Below are 18,017 nucleotides of genomic sequence, written 5' to 3'. Positions count from 1 at the left end.
GCCTTGTTGAAAATCTATCAAAGAAAGCTGACTTATCTTGCATGTGCTGCTTTACAGCAAATAGGACCGCAGTAAACTCTTGTGCCATAATGATTTTCTGTCTTTCTTGATGAGACATAATGAGATAAATTCAAGACCTTTTTGAAGGCTAATTACATATTGTAACTCTAGACATCAGTTGTCCTTGTTAGATGATGTGCATTTTTTGCTTTCATTTCATCTTCTCTGTTGTCTGCGTATGCATGTGAATTTGGCTTAACTTTGAAGTATAAATTGGGATTAGGGTGTATTTTTTTCCCCCAAATCTCTGCAGATATTCTATTGTAACACAATGCATCATTAGAGATAAGGCAAAACTTAGAGGTAGATATGAATTAAATAAAAGGCCTGAATTTCAGGCATGGAGCGGGGGATGGTGCCATAAACCATGCCAGTTCTTGAGTAGTTTATGAACAACCCTCCAGAATAAATTCAAATCTGAGCGTGCTGTCGGGCGATGCATTTTTGTTATTTATAGGGATAGTTATGGCCAGATTTTCAAAAGTTCTCAGCACCCACAACTGGGGGCAGATTTTAAATGCAATTTAGCCCCAGCTTATTTAGGTGCCTGAGTGGAAATAGCTTGGTGCTGAGCTCTTTTGGATATTGGGCCCTTACATTTTCATTTTAAATTTAAAGGTGTAGCCAATGATTTTAGTTTATTGTTCATTTATTGTGTGATGTTTTAACTAACTAACATGTTATGTCATATATAATCACTGTATGCTAAATAGAGTTAAATTATAGGATTATAAAAGTGCAAGATTGATCAGTATGTAGAGGGAATAATCATGTATTAGGTATCTAAGAAAGTAGGGCTGAAACGCAAGACCTGTAGGCTGAGGCTTGTAAGATTTTAGCTTAGCCATACGTAAGCCATAGAGTTAAGGAACGCTGACATAAGTAAGTGACCAAAGAATAACTCGATGCCCTAAGATTACAGGAAAAGATGAACTAATGGGTGATATTGCAAAAAATTAACAGTAAAAGTAATATTTTACTTACAAGATACCTGGTAATCACATTTTTCTAACACATGCCCTAACCACAGAGTGCGCTATGTGCAGAAATGCTAATGACGTATAGTCAGAATCACATTATAAAAAAGGGGGTGCCTAGACTAGGAAAATTGAGCTCCCTATGGGAAACTCCAGCAGGAACCATCCCTCTACTGATGATCAATCCGTGAGAGACCCATCAGACCCTAACACTATTGTTAAGGATGTGAGTAGCGCTATATTTCTAACTTGTGCATAGGTCTGTATAGAATTTCTATATGCTTGGGTAATCATAACTTTAATTGTAACTTTAATAAAACTTGTAGAACAGACTAGACCTTGGACTTGTGAATGTCTGTGTGGTCGCTACCCTTGGTCCTTATGTGTCCCTAAAGACTCTACATCTAAAACAAGTAGCAGAGGTGACTTTCACTCTCTTAAGCTTGAAACTATAGCCACCAAAGTCGAACCCGTGACGGTGTAATACCACGTTACAAAATTCACATTAAATACAATAGAAAGCTACAAAGGTTACCCGTTAGCCTTTTTGAAAAGCTAAAATTTCTTGTCAATATCATGGACCAAGTATAATGACTGCCCTTAAACACTTTCCCGTTGTCTTAAATATATAACATTACCTAAATGTATGCACCAATCCCTTTTCGAAGTGTAAAGAAGGTTAAGAACTACTGCCGCTGCTAAGGTGACCATGTCTAAGGTCACTGTTTGATGGTTGGTCTCTCTCTTGTCTTGTCCACCTTGTAATCATTGTACTCACTCTGTCTCCTCCTCTCCAGAAGCAAGAACTGTCAATCACTCATGGTGTATAGACCATGGAGGGTTTCTATGCACTCTTGACACACTGCCATGTTTCTTGTTTGTTTCTGAATTGCAGCCACATTCGCAGGAGCTGTTGTTTTAATCTAGAGTGCCTTTCCCTATCGGGGGGCGGAGGGAGAACTGAAATCAGAGTAGCTTTTGCATCACCCTGTTGTCATAATAACTTCTTAAGGTGTCGTGCTACAGTGTCCAATCAGAAGAAGCAATATACAGGAGGTGTGATGAGAGAATGAAATCTTTCATATGTGCAGAGACTAGAAATTGGCTAACTGCATAATTTACCCTGACCCATTTAAAAAAAAAAATCCACACTTCATCCAACATGATGGCAAAATTTTGATCTCAGATCCATGCAGTAGATCTTAAAAACTGATTCTGTAGTTGTACATCATGTTGTTGTGGTGGTAGTGAAGATTTTAATAGTTGCCAATACTCTGGATATCAGCTCATTTTCTTCGCACAATATTTGCTATGCAAGAACTTTGAATGGCAGATTGAAAGTCTTTTTAATTTCCATGTACCTTCTGTAAGTATGTCGGAGTGCCTGTGTATCATTAGTAACAGGATGGTCATAATTATTTTACAGTGATTCTCAAGGAATCAGAAAAGTAACAGCATTTTGGAGCTGGCAAACTGGATGTGTGTGTCTATTTTCGATTTCAGAAATGGCAGGAAATCAACTTCCCAAGAGGATCTATCTGAACTTTAATTTTCCTTGTACTGGTGATTGTAGATCCAGCAATTAAAGAGCTAGTTTGTTTTCTTTTAAAGGCCAGAGACACGTGCAAAACCGTACATACATTTATCATGGTTGAGTGTGAAAATGAGGTGAATGAGTGCAGAAAAATGATCTGATTTTTCCAAAGGGCTCAGCACCAATAGCTCCAAGTTACACTTATGTGGACTGGCCAGATTTCTAAAAAAGGCGGAGGACCCAGCCTTTCCCACTGAGCTCAATAGGCACTGCTGTAAACTGAGCTCTTTCGAAAATCTAGCCCTTAATCGCCAAGGATCTGATCCTGCAAGTCGAGGATGCTCAGCACCTTGCAGGAAGAGCAACCAATGAACTTTGAGCCTGTGCTGACAGTTCCTTGAAATCAGACACAATTAATGTATGCACTTCAAAGTACCAAAGGGAGGAAAAGAATCCCCCAACCCAACCTCGTCCGGTATATGGGAAAAAAGAGAACAAAAATAATAGCTTTCAGTCTGTAAGGCCCATCATACAGATACATTACAGCTAGAGGGAATGTATTATACAGTGGGCATGTCTGGTTCAGGGGGTACCCACAGATAGCTGTCTTATAGGGAGCAGTTCAAAATTCTTCACAGGTTTTCTGGAAGAAACCCTAGGGAAATAGTCTTATTAGAATGTCTTAAAGCTGTCTGTACAGATATCACCTCCTCTCCAGGACGGCATGGTTATTTTATTTGCTGAGACATTGATTTCTGGGCATGGGACATCTTAAACGAAAACCACAAAACATATTTTACCGCTCTCCTAAGCTGTGTCTAAGAGTGAGTGAGAAAGCAATACTTTGATGTTTTCCAAACCAGAGATAGAAGCCAGAAGATCTGTTACGTCTGATACATTCAGCAAGGAAAATAAATATCTGACAAAGGCAGCTGCAAGAGAAATCAATGGCCAAAATGGTCTCATTCTCTTCTGCACAAATATTTTAAACATGTACCACATATTAGCATGAAAATCTCCCATCTCCCTCTTGTGTGTTTTAAATAATTCACGAGCAAATAGCTCATGATTGTTTGTTGTTGTCTCTTTCACTAAGGCTATGTCTACACTGCAGCGGGGGTAATTTCCAGCTAGAGGAGCCATACGGGCACTAGTTCTGCTCAAGCTGACATGCTAAAAATAGCAGCGTGGCCAAGGCAGTGTGGGCCGTGGCTCGGGCTACCTGCCCAAGTTCAGTCCCATCTGCAGCCACGGTGACATTGCTGTTTTTAGCATGCTGGCTTGAGCAGAGCTACTCATGAACGTCTATCTGAGCCGGGAATCCCACCTCCCCGCTGCAGTGAAGAGGTCCTCTAAAGAGCTGTGTTAAAAAGAAATGGGACGGGATGAATATTTGCTGGAAGAATTTAGTCTCCGGTTCCTCTCTTACAGTCTGCAGACCTGGATTCTTCAAGGCCTCTCCCCAGAGCCCATCCTGCAGTAAGTGTCCCCCTCACAGCTACACACGCGAGGAAGCATCCACCTCCTGTCTGTGTGAAGAACACTATTTCAGAAGGGAGTCGGACCCACCTACAATGGCCTGTACAAGTAAGCACGCACTGTGTATCTTTTAATCCGTTTGCGCTGTTACGCACAGAGAATGGGCACAATGACAAAAAAGAAGGTGTTTTTACAGGCTTTGGGCCTGATCCTGACCTGGCTTGTGCTAGTTTTACACTGCTGTAATCCACTGGCTTCATCTAAATTACTCCTGATTTACACCACTGTACTTGAGAGTTGAGCATGTGGAACTGGATGTGCAGCGTCTAGAATTGCACGCTGCTGGTGTGCGTCTGTGTGTGTGTTGTAAAATATAAAAGGAGGACTTGTGGCACTTTCAAGACTAACAAATTTATTTGGGCATAAGCTTTTGTGAGCTACAGCTCACTTCATTGGATGCATGCAGTGGAAAATACAGTGGGGAGATTTTATATAGACAGAGAACATGAAACAATGGGTGTTACCATACACACTGTAACGAGAGTGATCAGGTAAGGTGAGCTATTACCAGCAGGAGAGAAAAAAACCCTTTTGTGGTGATAATCCAGGTGGGCCATTTCCAGCAGTTGACAAGAACGTGTGAGGAACAGTTGGAGTGGGGCGGGGGGAATAAACATGGGGACATAGTTTTACTTTGTGTAATGACACATCCACTCCCAGTCTTTATTCAAGCCTAATTTAATGGTGTCCAATGTGCAAATTAATTCCAATTCAGCAGTCTCTCGTTGGAGTCTGTTTCTGAAGTTTTTTTTGTTGAAGAATTGTGACTTTTAGGTCTGTAATCGAGTGACCAGAGAGATTGAAGAGTTCTCCGACTGGTTTTTGAATGGTATCATTCTTCACGTCTGATTTGTGTCCATTTATTCTTTTACATAGGAACTGTCCGGTTTGGCCAATGTACATGGCAGAGGGGCATTGCTGACACATGATGGCATATATCACATTGGTAGATGTGCAGGTGAACAAGCCTCTGATAATGTGGCTGATGTGATTAGGCCCTATGATGGTGTGCCCTGAATAGATATGTGGACACAGTTGGCAACGGGCTTTGTTGCTAGGATAGGTTCCTGGGTTAGTGTTTTTGTTGTGTGGTGTGTGGTTGCTGGTGAGTATTTGCTTCAGGTTGGGGGGCTGTCTGTAAGCAAGGACTGGCCTGTCTCCCAAGATCTGTAGAGTGATGGTTTGTCCTTCAGGATAGGTTGTAGATCCTTGATGTTGCGCTGGAGAGGTTTTAGTTGGGGGCTGAAAGTGACAGCTAGTGGCGTTCTGTTATTTTCTTTGTTGGGCCTGTCCTGTAGTAGGTAACTTCTGGGTACTCTTCTGGCTCTGTCAATCTGTTTCTTCACTTCAGCAGGTGGGTATTGTAGTTGTGAGAATGCTTGATAGAGATCTTGTAGGTGTTTGTCTCTGTCTGAGGGGTTGGAGCAAATGCGGTTGTATCATAGAGCTTGTACGTAGAGCGGTTGTATCGTAGAGTTTCCGTTATAGGGTGGTGTTTATGTGACCATTGCTTATTAGCACTGTAGTGTCCAGGAAGTGGTCATCATCTGGACCCATGGAAGAGAAGCCCTTGAGGAATTCCACCATGATTTCAACAATTTTCATCCCACCACCAACCTCAGCCTGGACCAATCCACACAAGAGAGCCACTTCCTGGACACTATAGTGCTAATAAGTGATGGTCACATAAACACCACCCTATACCGGAAACCTACTGACTGCTATACTTACCTACATGCCTCCAGCTTTCATCCAGACCACACCACACAATCCATTGTCTACAGCCAAGCTCTACGATACAACCGCATTTGCTCCAACCCCTCAGACAGAGACAAACACCTACAAAATCTCTATCAAGCGTTCTTACAAGTACAGTACCTACCTGCTGAAGTGAAGAAACAGATTGACAGAGCCAGAAGAGTACCCAGAAGTTACCTACTGCAGGACAGGCCCAACAAGAAAAATAACAGAACGCCACTAACCGTCACCTTCAGCCCCCAACTAAAACCTCTCCAGCGCATCATCAAGGATCTACAACCTATCCTGAAGGACGACCCATCACTCTCACAGATCTTGGGAGACAGGCCAGTCCTTGCTTACAGACAGCCCCCCAACCTGAAGCAAATACTCACCAACAGCCACACACCACACAACAGAACCACTAACCCAGGAACCTGTCCTTGCAACAAAGCCCATTGCCAACTGTGTCCACATATCTATTCAGGGGACACCATCACCGGGCCTAATCACATCAGCCACATTATCAGAGACTCGTTCACCTGCACATCTACCAATGTGAGATATGCCATCATGTGTCAGCAATGCCCCTCTGCCATGTACATTGGCCAAACCGGACAGTCTCTACGTAAAAGAATAAATGGACACAAATCAGACATGAAGAATTATAACATTCAAAAACCAGTCGGAGAACACTTCAATCTCTCTGGTCACTCGATTACAGACCTAAAAGTCACAATTCTTCAACAAAAAAACTTCAAAAACAGACTCCAACGAGAGACTGCTGAATTGGAATTAATTTGCACACTGGACACCATTAAATTAGGTTTGAATAAAAACTGGGAGTGGATGTGTCATTACACAAAGTAAAACTATTTCCCCATGTTTATTCTCCCCCCCCCCCGCCCCAAACTGTTCCTCACACGTTCTTGTCAACTGCTGGAAATGGCCCACCTTGATTATCGCTACAAAAGGTTCCCCCCCAGCTTCCTGCTGGTAATAGCTCACCTTACCTGATCACTCTTGTTACAGTGTGTGTGGTAACACCCATTGTTTCATGTTCTCTGTCTATATAAAATCTCCCCACTGTATTTTCCACTGCATGCATCCAATGAAGTGAGCTGTAGCTCACGAAAGCTTATGCTCAAATAAATTTGTTAGTCTCTAAGGTGCCACAAGTACTCCTTTTTGCGGATACAGACTAACACGGTTGCCACTCTGAAACTTGTAAAATATAGTTTTTTAGCTATACATCTAGATAGACACAATATATATGAGTGCCACTTAGTGTCACAAGTTATTCTGTGTCCCAATAGTCAGCTTGGGCAACCAGGGAAATAATGAGATGTCTAGCACTCCTAGGTACTTCAGGATAGTGATGTGGGCGGGAGCTACTGACTGTCCAGAGCTACCACAAAGAAAAAAACCATATGTCCATGATGGTCACTGGATGGGGGCTGGGGGGGGCAAATATTATTGGGAGAGAAATAACAATCAGGTTGGTATGTTGTGAGCTGGAGACAGAGGAGAGGGAGAGGGCAAATAATAGTTTTAAATCGCTCTTTTCCCCACAAAGTATGAAGCTACCCTTTCATCTGCAGCTTGTAGACCTGTTGCTGCATCTTGTCCACTTCCTCTTTTAAATACTTAGACCCTGGTCCTACAAAGACTTACACTTACACACATGCATAAGCTCACACTGTCAGAAGTCCCACTGAAGTCAGCTTACCACAGTGGATATGGTTAGGAATGTGCATATATCTTTGCAGGATCAGGGTCTTCACTGGGAACTGTGCAAATTCCAGATAGGATTTTATAGTAAAACGGGAGTTGAAAGGAACTGAAAAAGTAACTGAGCTTCTATGGATGGGAACAGGCAGAAGTGACCCTCAGAGAAGGAAGACAGAAAATAAAGAAAGCTGGGATAAGGTAAAGAAGGAGCTTCTCCTCTCCTTCTACTAGGGACTGTTTTCAGTTGTAGAAGGCCAGATGTCATGATGTCCCTAAAACAGCTGTGCACCAATCAACATCCTACTGATACATACCGTATCATCGTGGTTATTTGACTAGCACCCTCGCTGCAGAAAGCAGGATAGGGCAGCAGTACCTAGTGCAGGTTCTAAGCTAACCTGGACTAATTGACAGAAGCTCCTCGGGAGAGAGGTACTAGGGGCTGTGGGGAGAAGGGGGAATAAGTAAGGGCCCAGGGTGGGGTCACAAAGAGTGACAGCTTCCCACCTGCTCCTCCCAATGAACCCTGCTGCCCTTTCTGGCTACTTCCAATTTGCCCTCCGTTTTGGCCCCGATCCTGTCAGCTGTTGCATGCCGATGAGCCGCTTTGCCTCCAGGGGGCTCCAGGCACTGAAAGGGATGGCTCACGCAGAACAGCCCGAGGATCAGGGCCTAACCTGGGAGCACTGAACGTCTCTCCATTTGGTTTTCACAGTGGAAGGTGACTTGAAACGTGCTGCTCTCTTGAAAGGGCAGTGCGACTCCAGGGAGGGAAGGGGGAGCCTCACACAGTTTGTGATCGGCAATGCTGCGTAAAGGTCATAGACAGGTGGAAGAAGAGTCCAGCTAGTGAAGTCCTGGTGTTGTCGGGAGGGGAGGAAAATTATCTTTTAAAATAAAGACATTCCAAACATAGATAAAAAGTTAGTTATACACGTAGGCCAGTTTGCAAAGGGGCTTCAGGCATATTAGCTGCCCAGCCTCCACTGCAATTCAGTGGCTGGTGAATGGCTAATTCCCTTGGGTGTCTGTGACAATCCCAGCTGTATAGTGGAATAGTACATATGTTAAATAGGTCCCATTCTGCTAGCAGAATAAGGCATTCCAGGATGTTCATTAATAGGGTTTTGGGGTATTTCTTGGGCAGATGAAAGTTACAACATCTGCAACAACCCCCCTACCAAAACACACCAACTTGTGGCTCACTGCTCTGTGTTACCGTAGTGTGAGGACATAGATACAAAGAGCCATGCCTTAAACAGCAGTGAGAGAACTCTGGCACCTGGAAGTTCCCACCTTTTTATTAAGTTCCCTGCTGCAACACATCCTGGTCCTCTCTGGTGAAACTCAATGACCGCTCCACAGTTGCATACAGGGAAAAAAATCCTGCATCATCATTGATTGACAAGAGTCATTTGTTAGAGCCACTAAGTTTCTGTTATTTACTTCTTCAGAAGTTAACAGAATCATCAAAATGTAGGGCTGGAAGAGATCTCGAGAGGTCATCTAGTCCAGCGCTCTGCACTAAGAAATTTCATATACTTGAAATCTAGTAAAAGGGTGTCTTAAAATTAGTTTAAGTATTACATTGCCAAGTCCCCCTGCCAATATTTATGGTTTAATAATTATGTTTTCCTGACTTTTTTCAAAATGCTTGTCAGTTCCATGTTGCTATGTGAAAGACCCACACAAACAGGGGAAACTGATTAACTCACCATAAAAGTGAAACAGAAACTGACCGTATAGGAAGGGCTGTCAAATGCTCAAAAGAACAAGAAAAAAAAGATTGAGAAAGATGTTTTGTTCTTTAATTTCTTTACGTTCTCGTTTCTTAGAACTGGAATTGGTAACAGTAGGTAATATTTTTTTTAAATGTGATTTTAAAATTGATGATGCCCTGTTACATTTTGGAGCAATTTTCTCAGTCAGACTCCGTATCTTTTTCTAAGATAATTTTGTGAAAATTATTATTCACTTCCCAGAAGATAAATAGCTTTTAAAAATAAAATGATAGTTTTCTTTCCTCTTTGGGACATCGAATTTAAAAGGAAATAATTTTTTTAAAAAAATGGATACACTTTTGAAATTTATGGCCAGAGTGGAGAAGTTTTCAAACGGTATAAAATGTAATATACAACAGAAGTTTCTGATGAGAACATTACAGATAATATTTTGCCCTCAGGAAAAAAAATCTCAATTCCCTTTAATGTGAGTTGTGCATAAGTATCAGAGGACAATATTTAAAAAACACACACATTGATTTAATATTTCAGATTTATTGTCCATGAAGGAAAATATGGACTTTGTCTTCTGCCAGTTACCTTCTGAGTCAGTAAATCATGATCTGGGGTGGGTAAATCAGTATCTGCTTAATATACAAATTAGCTATCTTTTTATTATGATTATTTCAGTAAACTAACTTCTTTGTCCTTGACAAAGAGAGGTCAAAAATAAAAATGTACCTTCTGAGCAGATATCAGGTTCCCTGATCCTTGGAAAATAAAATAGCAGTTTGTTCTCACCACTGTGACTTTTTTCAAAGTTTTAGTGGAGCACAGTTTCAAAATTCTTCAAATAGTACTTGTTAGGTTTCTCCAAACTACTAAAGACCATTCATGGAGCCCCTTTGAGAATGCTAATTTTATGGGTTATGGAGTGCCACTGACTTCAAAGCATTGCTATTGAAATTGAAGGTTTTAAGCCTTCGAGAAGAGCAGCTGACTCTTCTGTACAGAGCGAGTAAAAACCTCTGGCAACTTTAGTAAAGTAATAATTTATCTACTGTTAAAGACACATTGTCCAATGAGTGTTTCTTGTGCTTGACTTCCCCCTCCCCCACCCCACACTCCCCCTTAGTTTACTAGTATCTGTAAAGAGTGCATCACATAGTGGAAAGAAAAACTGGTCAGTTTAACTGGTCAAAAGTACTTGTGTGCAATGCATATAACTCAGCACAACTCCAGGCCTGCATTTCTTTAGCTTCCGTTGTATCGATATGACAGGGCTGAAAGTTATTCTAACTATTCATGTGCTATGGTGCCATTGGCTAAATTGGGCTGGATGCCTGTAGGGTGGTTTGTGAGAGTGTGGAATCCGTAAAGATTCTCGGATACTTTTTGGGGAGCCCTCACTGCCAGTTCCCACAGTTTGTGTGAGTTCCTTCTTTGCCTCGGTTTAATTTTTGTTTTCCAGTTTGAATAATTTGCAGTAGTTGTCATTAGAACGTCTGTCGTTCATATGCATGAAAAGCTCCCTTTGGCTACAGTTGGAGTTGCACATATGCTTCAATTCGTTCCTTACGCTTCTGTCCTGCAAAGGCTTGAGCATATTTTAAGCATGCCATTGACTTAAATGGGACCACGCACGTGCTTAAAGCTATGTGTGCATCCATGGTTCATGATTCAGTTCTTACTGGCCTCTTCAACTCCACCTCTTTGGACTCTGAGAGCAGACACCCAAAGACAAATTTTTATCAATGGCTCCCACAGTTGCATGCACAAATAGGTGCTTAGATGCTCAACCACCTGCCTGTGTGTGCAGTTAAGGCAGTTAGTTTTAAAAATGTGATTTTAATATATTTAATATAAAGAATTTAATATATAACTCCGAATAAAGCTGAGTTGCACTTTCCTAAGCCATTCTAGTTCATTCTTTTTGTTTTAATTTTACATCCAGGGTTGATTTTTTTTCCCCTGTGACGGCAGGTTTCTCTTAGGATTGGCTAAAACGTCGTCTCCTAGGAGAATCAGAGCAGCGTCAGTTGACATGGCGCACATGCTGCAAATTGCTACAAGGTTTCACAATGAGTTTTATCAATTTTACAGGTATAAAAAAGAAAATAGGAAAAAGTAGCTAGGGAAAAAGTTTAAGGTTTAAAAAATAATTGCAATTTCACAAAATTGCCTATTTTAAGTATTTCAATAGGTTAATTACAGCCATATGACTAGAATCACACAGAACCAGGAAATGCAGTTAAATAAATGTGCAGGCACTTTCTGGGGAGGGGAGGAAGCACATTGGAGCTGGCTTTCAAGGAGGTATTCATGGATTTTAGCACCTACAGGAATTCTGCAGCCAGTTTCCATTCAGACTGAATTGGAGTTAGGTGCCTAACTCCCGTAGACTTTAGAAAATCCCAGTAACACCATGACTCAAAACCAGCAAAACTCTTTAATAAGTGTCCCTTTCTTCCTCCTGCATCACAATGCAGTCAAGGTACAAAGTGCAGATCCGTTGTTAGGATCACCAGCATGTTGTATACTACTGCCATCCTTCTGTACAAAATTATCCTTTCACATCACATCAGAAGAGAATTTTGTCCTCAGTCTCCAAGGCGAATTTATACAAAAATATTTCCTAAAACACAGTTTGGCTGTTTTTTTCCTCCAAAATCATTATCCGTTGACAACTCAGATTGATGAATAGGATCTGAAAAAGAAAATATGATCTTGCGATTGTTATAATCTGGCCAGAAAGGGGCTCTTTTTCCTGAGACTCACGTGTTGCCCTTAGCCCATGTGTGACAATCCCATTGACTTCACTGGGAGTTCCCAGTGAAGTGAGTGTACCCAAGATTTTCATAAGTAACTAGGGATTTGGGTTTCAGAGTAGCCTCAATTTTCAGATGTCCCACTTGAGCCCCCTGAAAGGGGTCTGATTTTCAGAGGTCACATGCCCAGCGCTTTCTACCGATCAGCACCTCTGAGGGTGTCTCAAGCCGGACACCCCAAAATGGAGGCATCCAGAGTCATTAGTCACTTTTGAAAATCTTGGCTTGAATGTCTAATTTGGCCCATGGCAAAGAAGTACCATTCTTATGGGAGCTGCGGAAAAGCTGCATCAGCACCTTTTAACCCTTGAACACCCTTACCCGGGCTGGGCAGACATCCTAAGTGTGGATACTCGGCAAAATAAGAAACTGGAGAGTAGCCATTCAAACATCTTAACATGACATGCTTTGAAGAGGCGGAGAAAAAGGCTGCAGTTTAGTACGTGGATGCAGTAATATCACTTATAATCTGTGGAGGATATTTCTTCGGTATGTGTTGCTCTTCAGGATCTGGCGTTAAAGCTGCAAAGGGTATGTCTACACTGCAGCTGGACGTGTTCTTCACAGCTCGGCTTGACGTACATGTGCTGGCTTTGGTTGAGCTAGTGCACCAAAATCAGCCATGTGGACATGGAGGCGCGGACAGCGGAATGGACTAGCCGCCCAAGTACAAGCCTGTCCGCGGTCTGCATTCAGGCAGCTAGTCTGAGCCACTTCCCGTACTGTCGCCACCACACTGCTATATTTAGCACGCTCATCAAGCAGAGCTAGCATGTCTGTCTCTCCCGAGCTGGGAATTACAGCTCCCAGCTGCCGTGCAGATGTATCTTTAGGGTGAAACCTTGATCCCACTGAAATCAATGGCAAAACCCTCATTGACTTCAGTGGGGCCAGGATTTCAGCCTTAATGCCTGCTCCCTTGCGCTCTTGGCTGGCCGGGGCTAGCCGCACATCCGAGGGAACACACTTGGTAGGATACTCCTCCCTGTCTTCCTGGATCAGATAGGTGGGTGGGTCCCAACACGCACACTTTGAAGCGAGGAGGGAGAGCTAAGAGTGACCCCCCATTGCCCTGCCAGTCCTTCAGCTGCTGCGGTGCACTGGCTCTGTGCGCTCCATGGTAGGTGAGCAGTGCAGCCCCTCTTTTCAGCCTAGAGAGTAGCACAGAGCAGGATGGACGCGAATGCTATTTTCACCCTGTGTTTTTCTCACTTTACTTTACAAACCAGGACCCCCCTCAGCTCCTCGGAATGCCATCTCAAATGTTAACGAGACTAGTGTCTTCCTGGAATGGATTCCCCCGGCTGACACTGGTGGAAGGAAAGATGTGTCTTATTATATTGCATGCAAGAAGTGCAGCTCCCACTCGGGGCTGTGTGAGGCGTGTGGCAGTCATGTCAGGTACCTCCCCCAGCAAATCGGCCTGAAAAACACCTCTGTCATGATGGTGGACCTGCTTGCTCATACAAACTATACCTTTGAAATTGAGGCAGTGAACGGAGTGTCCGACCAGAGCCCTGCAGCACGGCAATATGTGTCTGTAAATGTAACCACAAATCAGGCAGGTAAGTGGAACTTCAAAAGGGGCTAAGGTTCTGGGGTGGGAGGCCCTGGCCATTCTGTGGGGTAGAACTCCCATTGAAATAAGTGGAAGTAGCAAGACTGGGCCTTGAATCCTTTCCTATGCAGGCGGTTGTTGTCCCCCCTCTGACCCCCATTTCACAGTATAATTACTGCAGCCTTGGAACAGCAGGAATGTTCCCTCTCAGCAGGGTGCATTTTGGTCGGTTTTTTGTTTTTAATTAAACATGCAGAATCTTTCATAGCTTAACGTTTCCATGTCTTCCCGCACTAAAACAAGAGCAACATAGTTGTCTCTCTTATTGGCAGAAGGACATCCTAGCGAGATCCTTTAGATTTCAGGTGTCGTGCAGTTTAAATGGCCTGACTGGTTTAGCAAATGGCTAATTGATCTTGGAGTGGCAGCTGGAGTGGAAATGAAAAGAGAGGCTGTCCCAGTGTCCCTTTAGCGTCGCAGTGAAAAAATGAACGGATTCGGGATGGGGAGGTGTTGCTGGCTCAGCTCAGGGATGTCATTGCTCATTGTCTCATTTCAGTTTTGCATCGTGCAAATGAAGATAGTGGGGAATTTTTCCCCCTTACCCTGGACTAGGCTCTCAGCAGAGGCAGGGTGCAGAGGGAACAAGGAGCCTGACCCACCTTGCACAGCCCATGTAAAGCCCAAGCCGATTTACACAGTTTGCACTCAGGGAGCACAGACACGCCCAGGGGACAAGGCAGCGGGAGCCATGGTCCTGCCCTCTACACGGGATGCAGCACTATGTGTACCCTTCTCTGCCTCTCACACGCGCTGGTAGGCACTGTTCTCAGAGCCCTCAAAGGCCCTATCGTGTTCTGCCTCTCTTAACTCTCCCTCCGTTAATGGTGCTGTATTGCAAATGGCCTTCCTTATTGGAGGGCTGAGCGTGGAACCCATGCTGTCGGCTTCCTGCACCTCCCAGGAACATGAGGTGCTCCTTCCTGCAAAGGCTTAGGACCCTGCTCCTCAAGCACAGCTGGCTAGTGGCATTTGGGAGCATGGGCCCATCTTTAAGATCTAAACTCAGAGCTCTCGCAAATACAGTGCACTGCTCTGCTGCCGGGTTCCCAAGCCAGCCTTTCCTGCTCCTTCTAAAGGAAATGCTCTTAACGGAGAAATCTGGCACAAGCTACCGAGCGACAAACAGATTTCAGAGTCCTGGCTGCAAAACAGAAGGATGCTAGGCTGAGCAGGACTGAATTTCATTCGAACAGCACAGGTACATGTTAGTAGGTTCAGCAGCCACCCGAGAGGGCATTGATGTGTTGTAACGAATCAAGTCCGTGCCCCGGTAATTAATTTGGATTGCTGATGTGTCAGGCAAACCATACGAATGTATCTCGAGGAGAGGAAATAAAAGCACTATTGGGTTACTGCTCAGTGCTGATTGACGTGGCAGGAAGCCTTCAAGAGTAGCACTGGCAGATGTCAGCCTGACACCTGCAAAACCACCTGTTTAATTCAAATAAACAAGTGTCATGGCCCTTAATGAAGTTTACCATTGTCCCCATCATGAAGGCTGCTGCCAGCAGTTCTCTTCTTGGACAAAACAGGTTATTGGGTTGATGTTAGCATTTCATAAACAGCAGTGGATATTTCCCTGATGTGCTGAGCTAAAGGCACATAAAGCTCAATAAAGTAACGGTAGGTGAGAAGATCAGATATGTACGATCACCACTTTCTGTAAGGAAACACTTCCACCTTGTGAGTTATGCCCAAATCTCCCAATAGTTGTATTAGGATTTATATGCATAGCTGACTCTCTGTGCACTGAGATAAGAACGTACCCACTGTACAGTTATTACCAGATCTTTTGTGGGGAAAACTTACCCTGTGGGTTTTGGATGATAAGTGCAGCTCATGTCAAAAAATAATGGACGTTATAGCCCTGATTCACCAGTGTGATATTCTGGACTTACGCCAACATAACTGCATTGCAATCAGTGGAATCACACTGTAGTAGAACTGGAGTAACACAATGGTGAATTGGGCCCAATGTGTTTATTTCATTGCGCAGACTTGAAGCGACATCTTTATGCTTCCTCTGTTTGATTCAGTATGTCATGTTTGCACAATCCATTACGCATCCAGATAGACATCCTACAGCCCTGTCCAAATTGAATAATAGAGCCAGGAGAATGCACTATTTATGGTTCAATCTTCACTCCTTATTCAGAAGATGAGCAAGGTCTATTTGCATGAGCTAAAAGTTGCTGGATCTATATATCAGACATTCCCCTGAAAGAGCTTGGAAGTTTAGGTTGCTCCTTGCTGCTTTAGATACCACTAGATGACAAAGGTTAGAGGATCCTTTGCACTGGGAGTTAGAGCTAGAGGGGGAGATTTTACAAGTGGGAATTACTCACCTTAAGGTGGCATGATTGGGCTCCTCATCACAATGGACACAGTCAGAGATCAAGGGCCTAATTCTCCATTCCATGACACCCATTGCATGCCAGTATGGAACTATGCTTGCATAAAACTTGTGGAGTGGGTTAGAGAATCAGACTCCTACCGGGTTGGCATAAGGACTGAACTGGAGGAGAAAAGAACCGTTGCTATAAGAAATACTGGCCCATGGAAATTAAAAATGGCATGTCATGTTGATAGATACTTACTAAGCAGCATCGCAGATGGAATGCCTGGTTTTTTTCTTTGTCAATCCCAAGACCTTGCTAATTTCAGAACTTTGAAAAATGCACAAACAGCAGGATATTGGCCACACCAGATGTTTTTTATATATGAAACCTTTGGCAACAATCAGTGTATCTGGTTTTGGGTTCCTGTAGGGATTGTTTCCTGAAAAATGTGTTTGTTTCTTAAGTAATTTCTCTCTCTCTCTCTTTTCTTTTCCTTTTTTTTTTTTAAACCGGCACCAGTAGCCAGTCTAGCATTTTCAGACTGATGTAATTTTCCTTTCTGACTGCAAGACATGTGTGAACCGTCTCAATTCAAAATTAGATTTGATAGTACAGCAAGAAAAATAGCTAGTTCTGTGTGCAAGATGAAAAAAATATTACAGTAAGCTGGAAGATGAAATTGATTAGCTAACTGTGGCTGATCAGCGTATGGAATCCAATAATGATTTTCTGCTGAAGAAGTTGAGTGATTAAATGATTAATTTATGACTGTCTATCAGTATTAAAAACACTGTCACAAACACAATGTCATTGGACTCTCTAGGAGGAGGATAATGAAGGATCTTGCTTTCATTAAACTGTTTATAAGAACTGCTGTACTGGGTCAGCCCACTGGTCCATCTAGCCCACTGTTCTGTCTCTGACAGTGGCCAGTACCAGAGCTTCAAGGGGAGTGTACAGAGCAGGGCCGTTGGAGTGATCAGAGGTTTAGGGTCACCCAGAGCATGAGGTTGCATCTCTGATCATCTTAGCTAATAGTAATTGATGGAGCTATTCTGCATAAACTTATCTAGTTCTTTTTTGAACCCTGTTATATTTTTGGCCATCATAACATCCAATGGCAGTAAGTTTCCCAGGTTAATTGTGCGTGGGGTGAAGAAGTACTTCCTCTTGTTTGTATTAAACCTGTTGCCTATTAAGGGTGGGAAAGGATAAATAACACTTCTCCATTCACTCTTTCCACACCCTTCATAATTTTATAGACCTCTATCATATCCCTCCTTTAGCATCTCTTTTCTAAGCTGAACAGTTCTAATCTTTTTAGTCTCTCCTCATATGGAAGCCATTCCATGCCCTTGATCATCTTTGTTGCCTTTCTTTGAACCTTTTCCAGTTCTCCTATATCCTTTTTGAGAGGGGGTGACAAGAACTGGAGACAGTATTCAAGGTGTGAGTGTACGATGGATTTATATAGTGGCATTATGATATTTTCTGACTTATTTTCTATCCCTTTCCTAATAGTTCTTAACATTCGGTTCGCCTTTTTGCCTGCTGCTCTGCATTCAGCTGAAGTTTTCAGAGAACTACCCATAATGACTCCAAGATCTCTTTATTGAGTGGTAACGGCTAATTTAAAATCCACCATTATATATGTGTAGTTGGACTTATTTTTTCCAGTGTGCATCACTTTGCACTTATCAGCATTGAATTTCACCCGCCATTTTATTACTCAAGCACCCAGTTTTGTGAGATCCTCCTATAACTCCTCACAGTCAGCTTTGGACTTGACTATATTGACTAATTTTGCATCATCTGCACACTTTGCCACCTCACTGTTCACTCCCTTTTCCAGATCACTCATGAATACGTTGAACAGCATCGGTTCAAGATATTAAAAAATAGGAGCCTAAAATTAGGTTCCTAAATCCCT

The 18,017-nt window shown here is 42.9% G+C and overlaps 1 protein-coding gene across 14 annotated transcripts in view; it reads left to right on the top strand.

The window, feature by feature from the left end:
- EPHA5 (EPH receptor A5) overlaps positions 1 to 18,017 on the top strand; it is a 378,282-nt gene that overhangs the window by 168,794 nt on the left and 191,471 nt on the right. For 10 of the 14 annotated variants that reach the window (XM_043545438.1, XM_037896579.2, XM_037896580.2 and 7 more), the window contains exons 4-5: positions 4,003 to 4,158; positions 13,357 to 13,692. The exons of 2 other annotated variants lie outside the window; for them this stretch is intronic. In XM_043545438.1, coding sequence (XP_043401373.1) covers positions 4,003 to 4,158; positions 13,357 to 13,692 — 492 coding nt within the window. The remainder of the gene's footprint in view (positions 1 to 4,002; positions 4,159 to 13,356; positions 13,693 to 18,017) is intronic. 2 more of the 14 variants (XM_037896586.2, XM_037896587.2) reach the window with 1 other exon arrangement.

Source organism: Chelonia mydas, chromosome 4 (genome assembly GCF_015237465.2).
Source record: "Chelonia mydas isolate rCheMyd1 chromosome 4, rCheMyd1.pri.v2, whole genome shotgun sequence".
NCBI classification, from domain to species: Eukaryota; Metazoa; Chordata; order Testudines; family Cheloniidae; genus Chelonia; species Chelonia mydas.
This window is presented reverse-complemented; position numbering and strand designations above follow the sequence as displayed.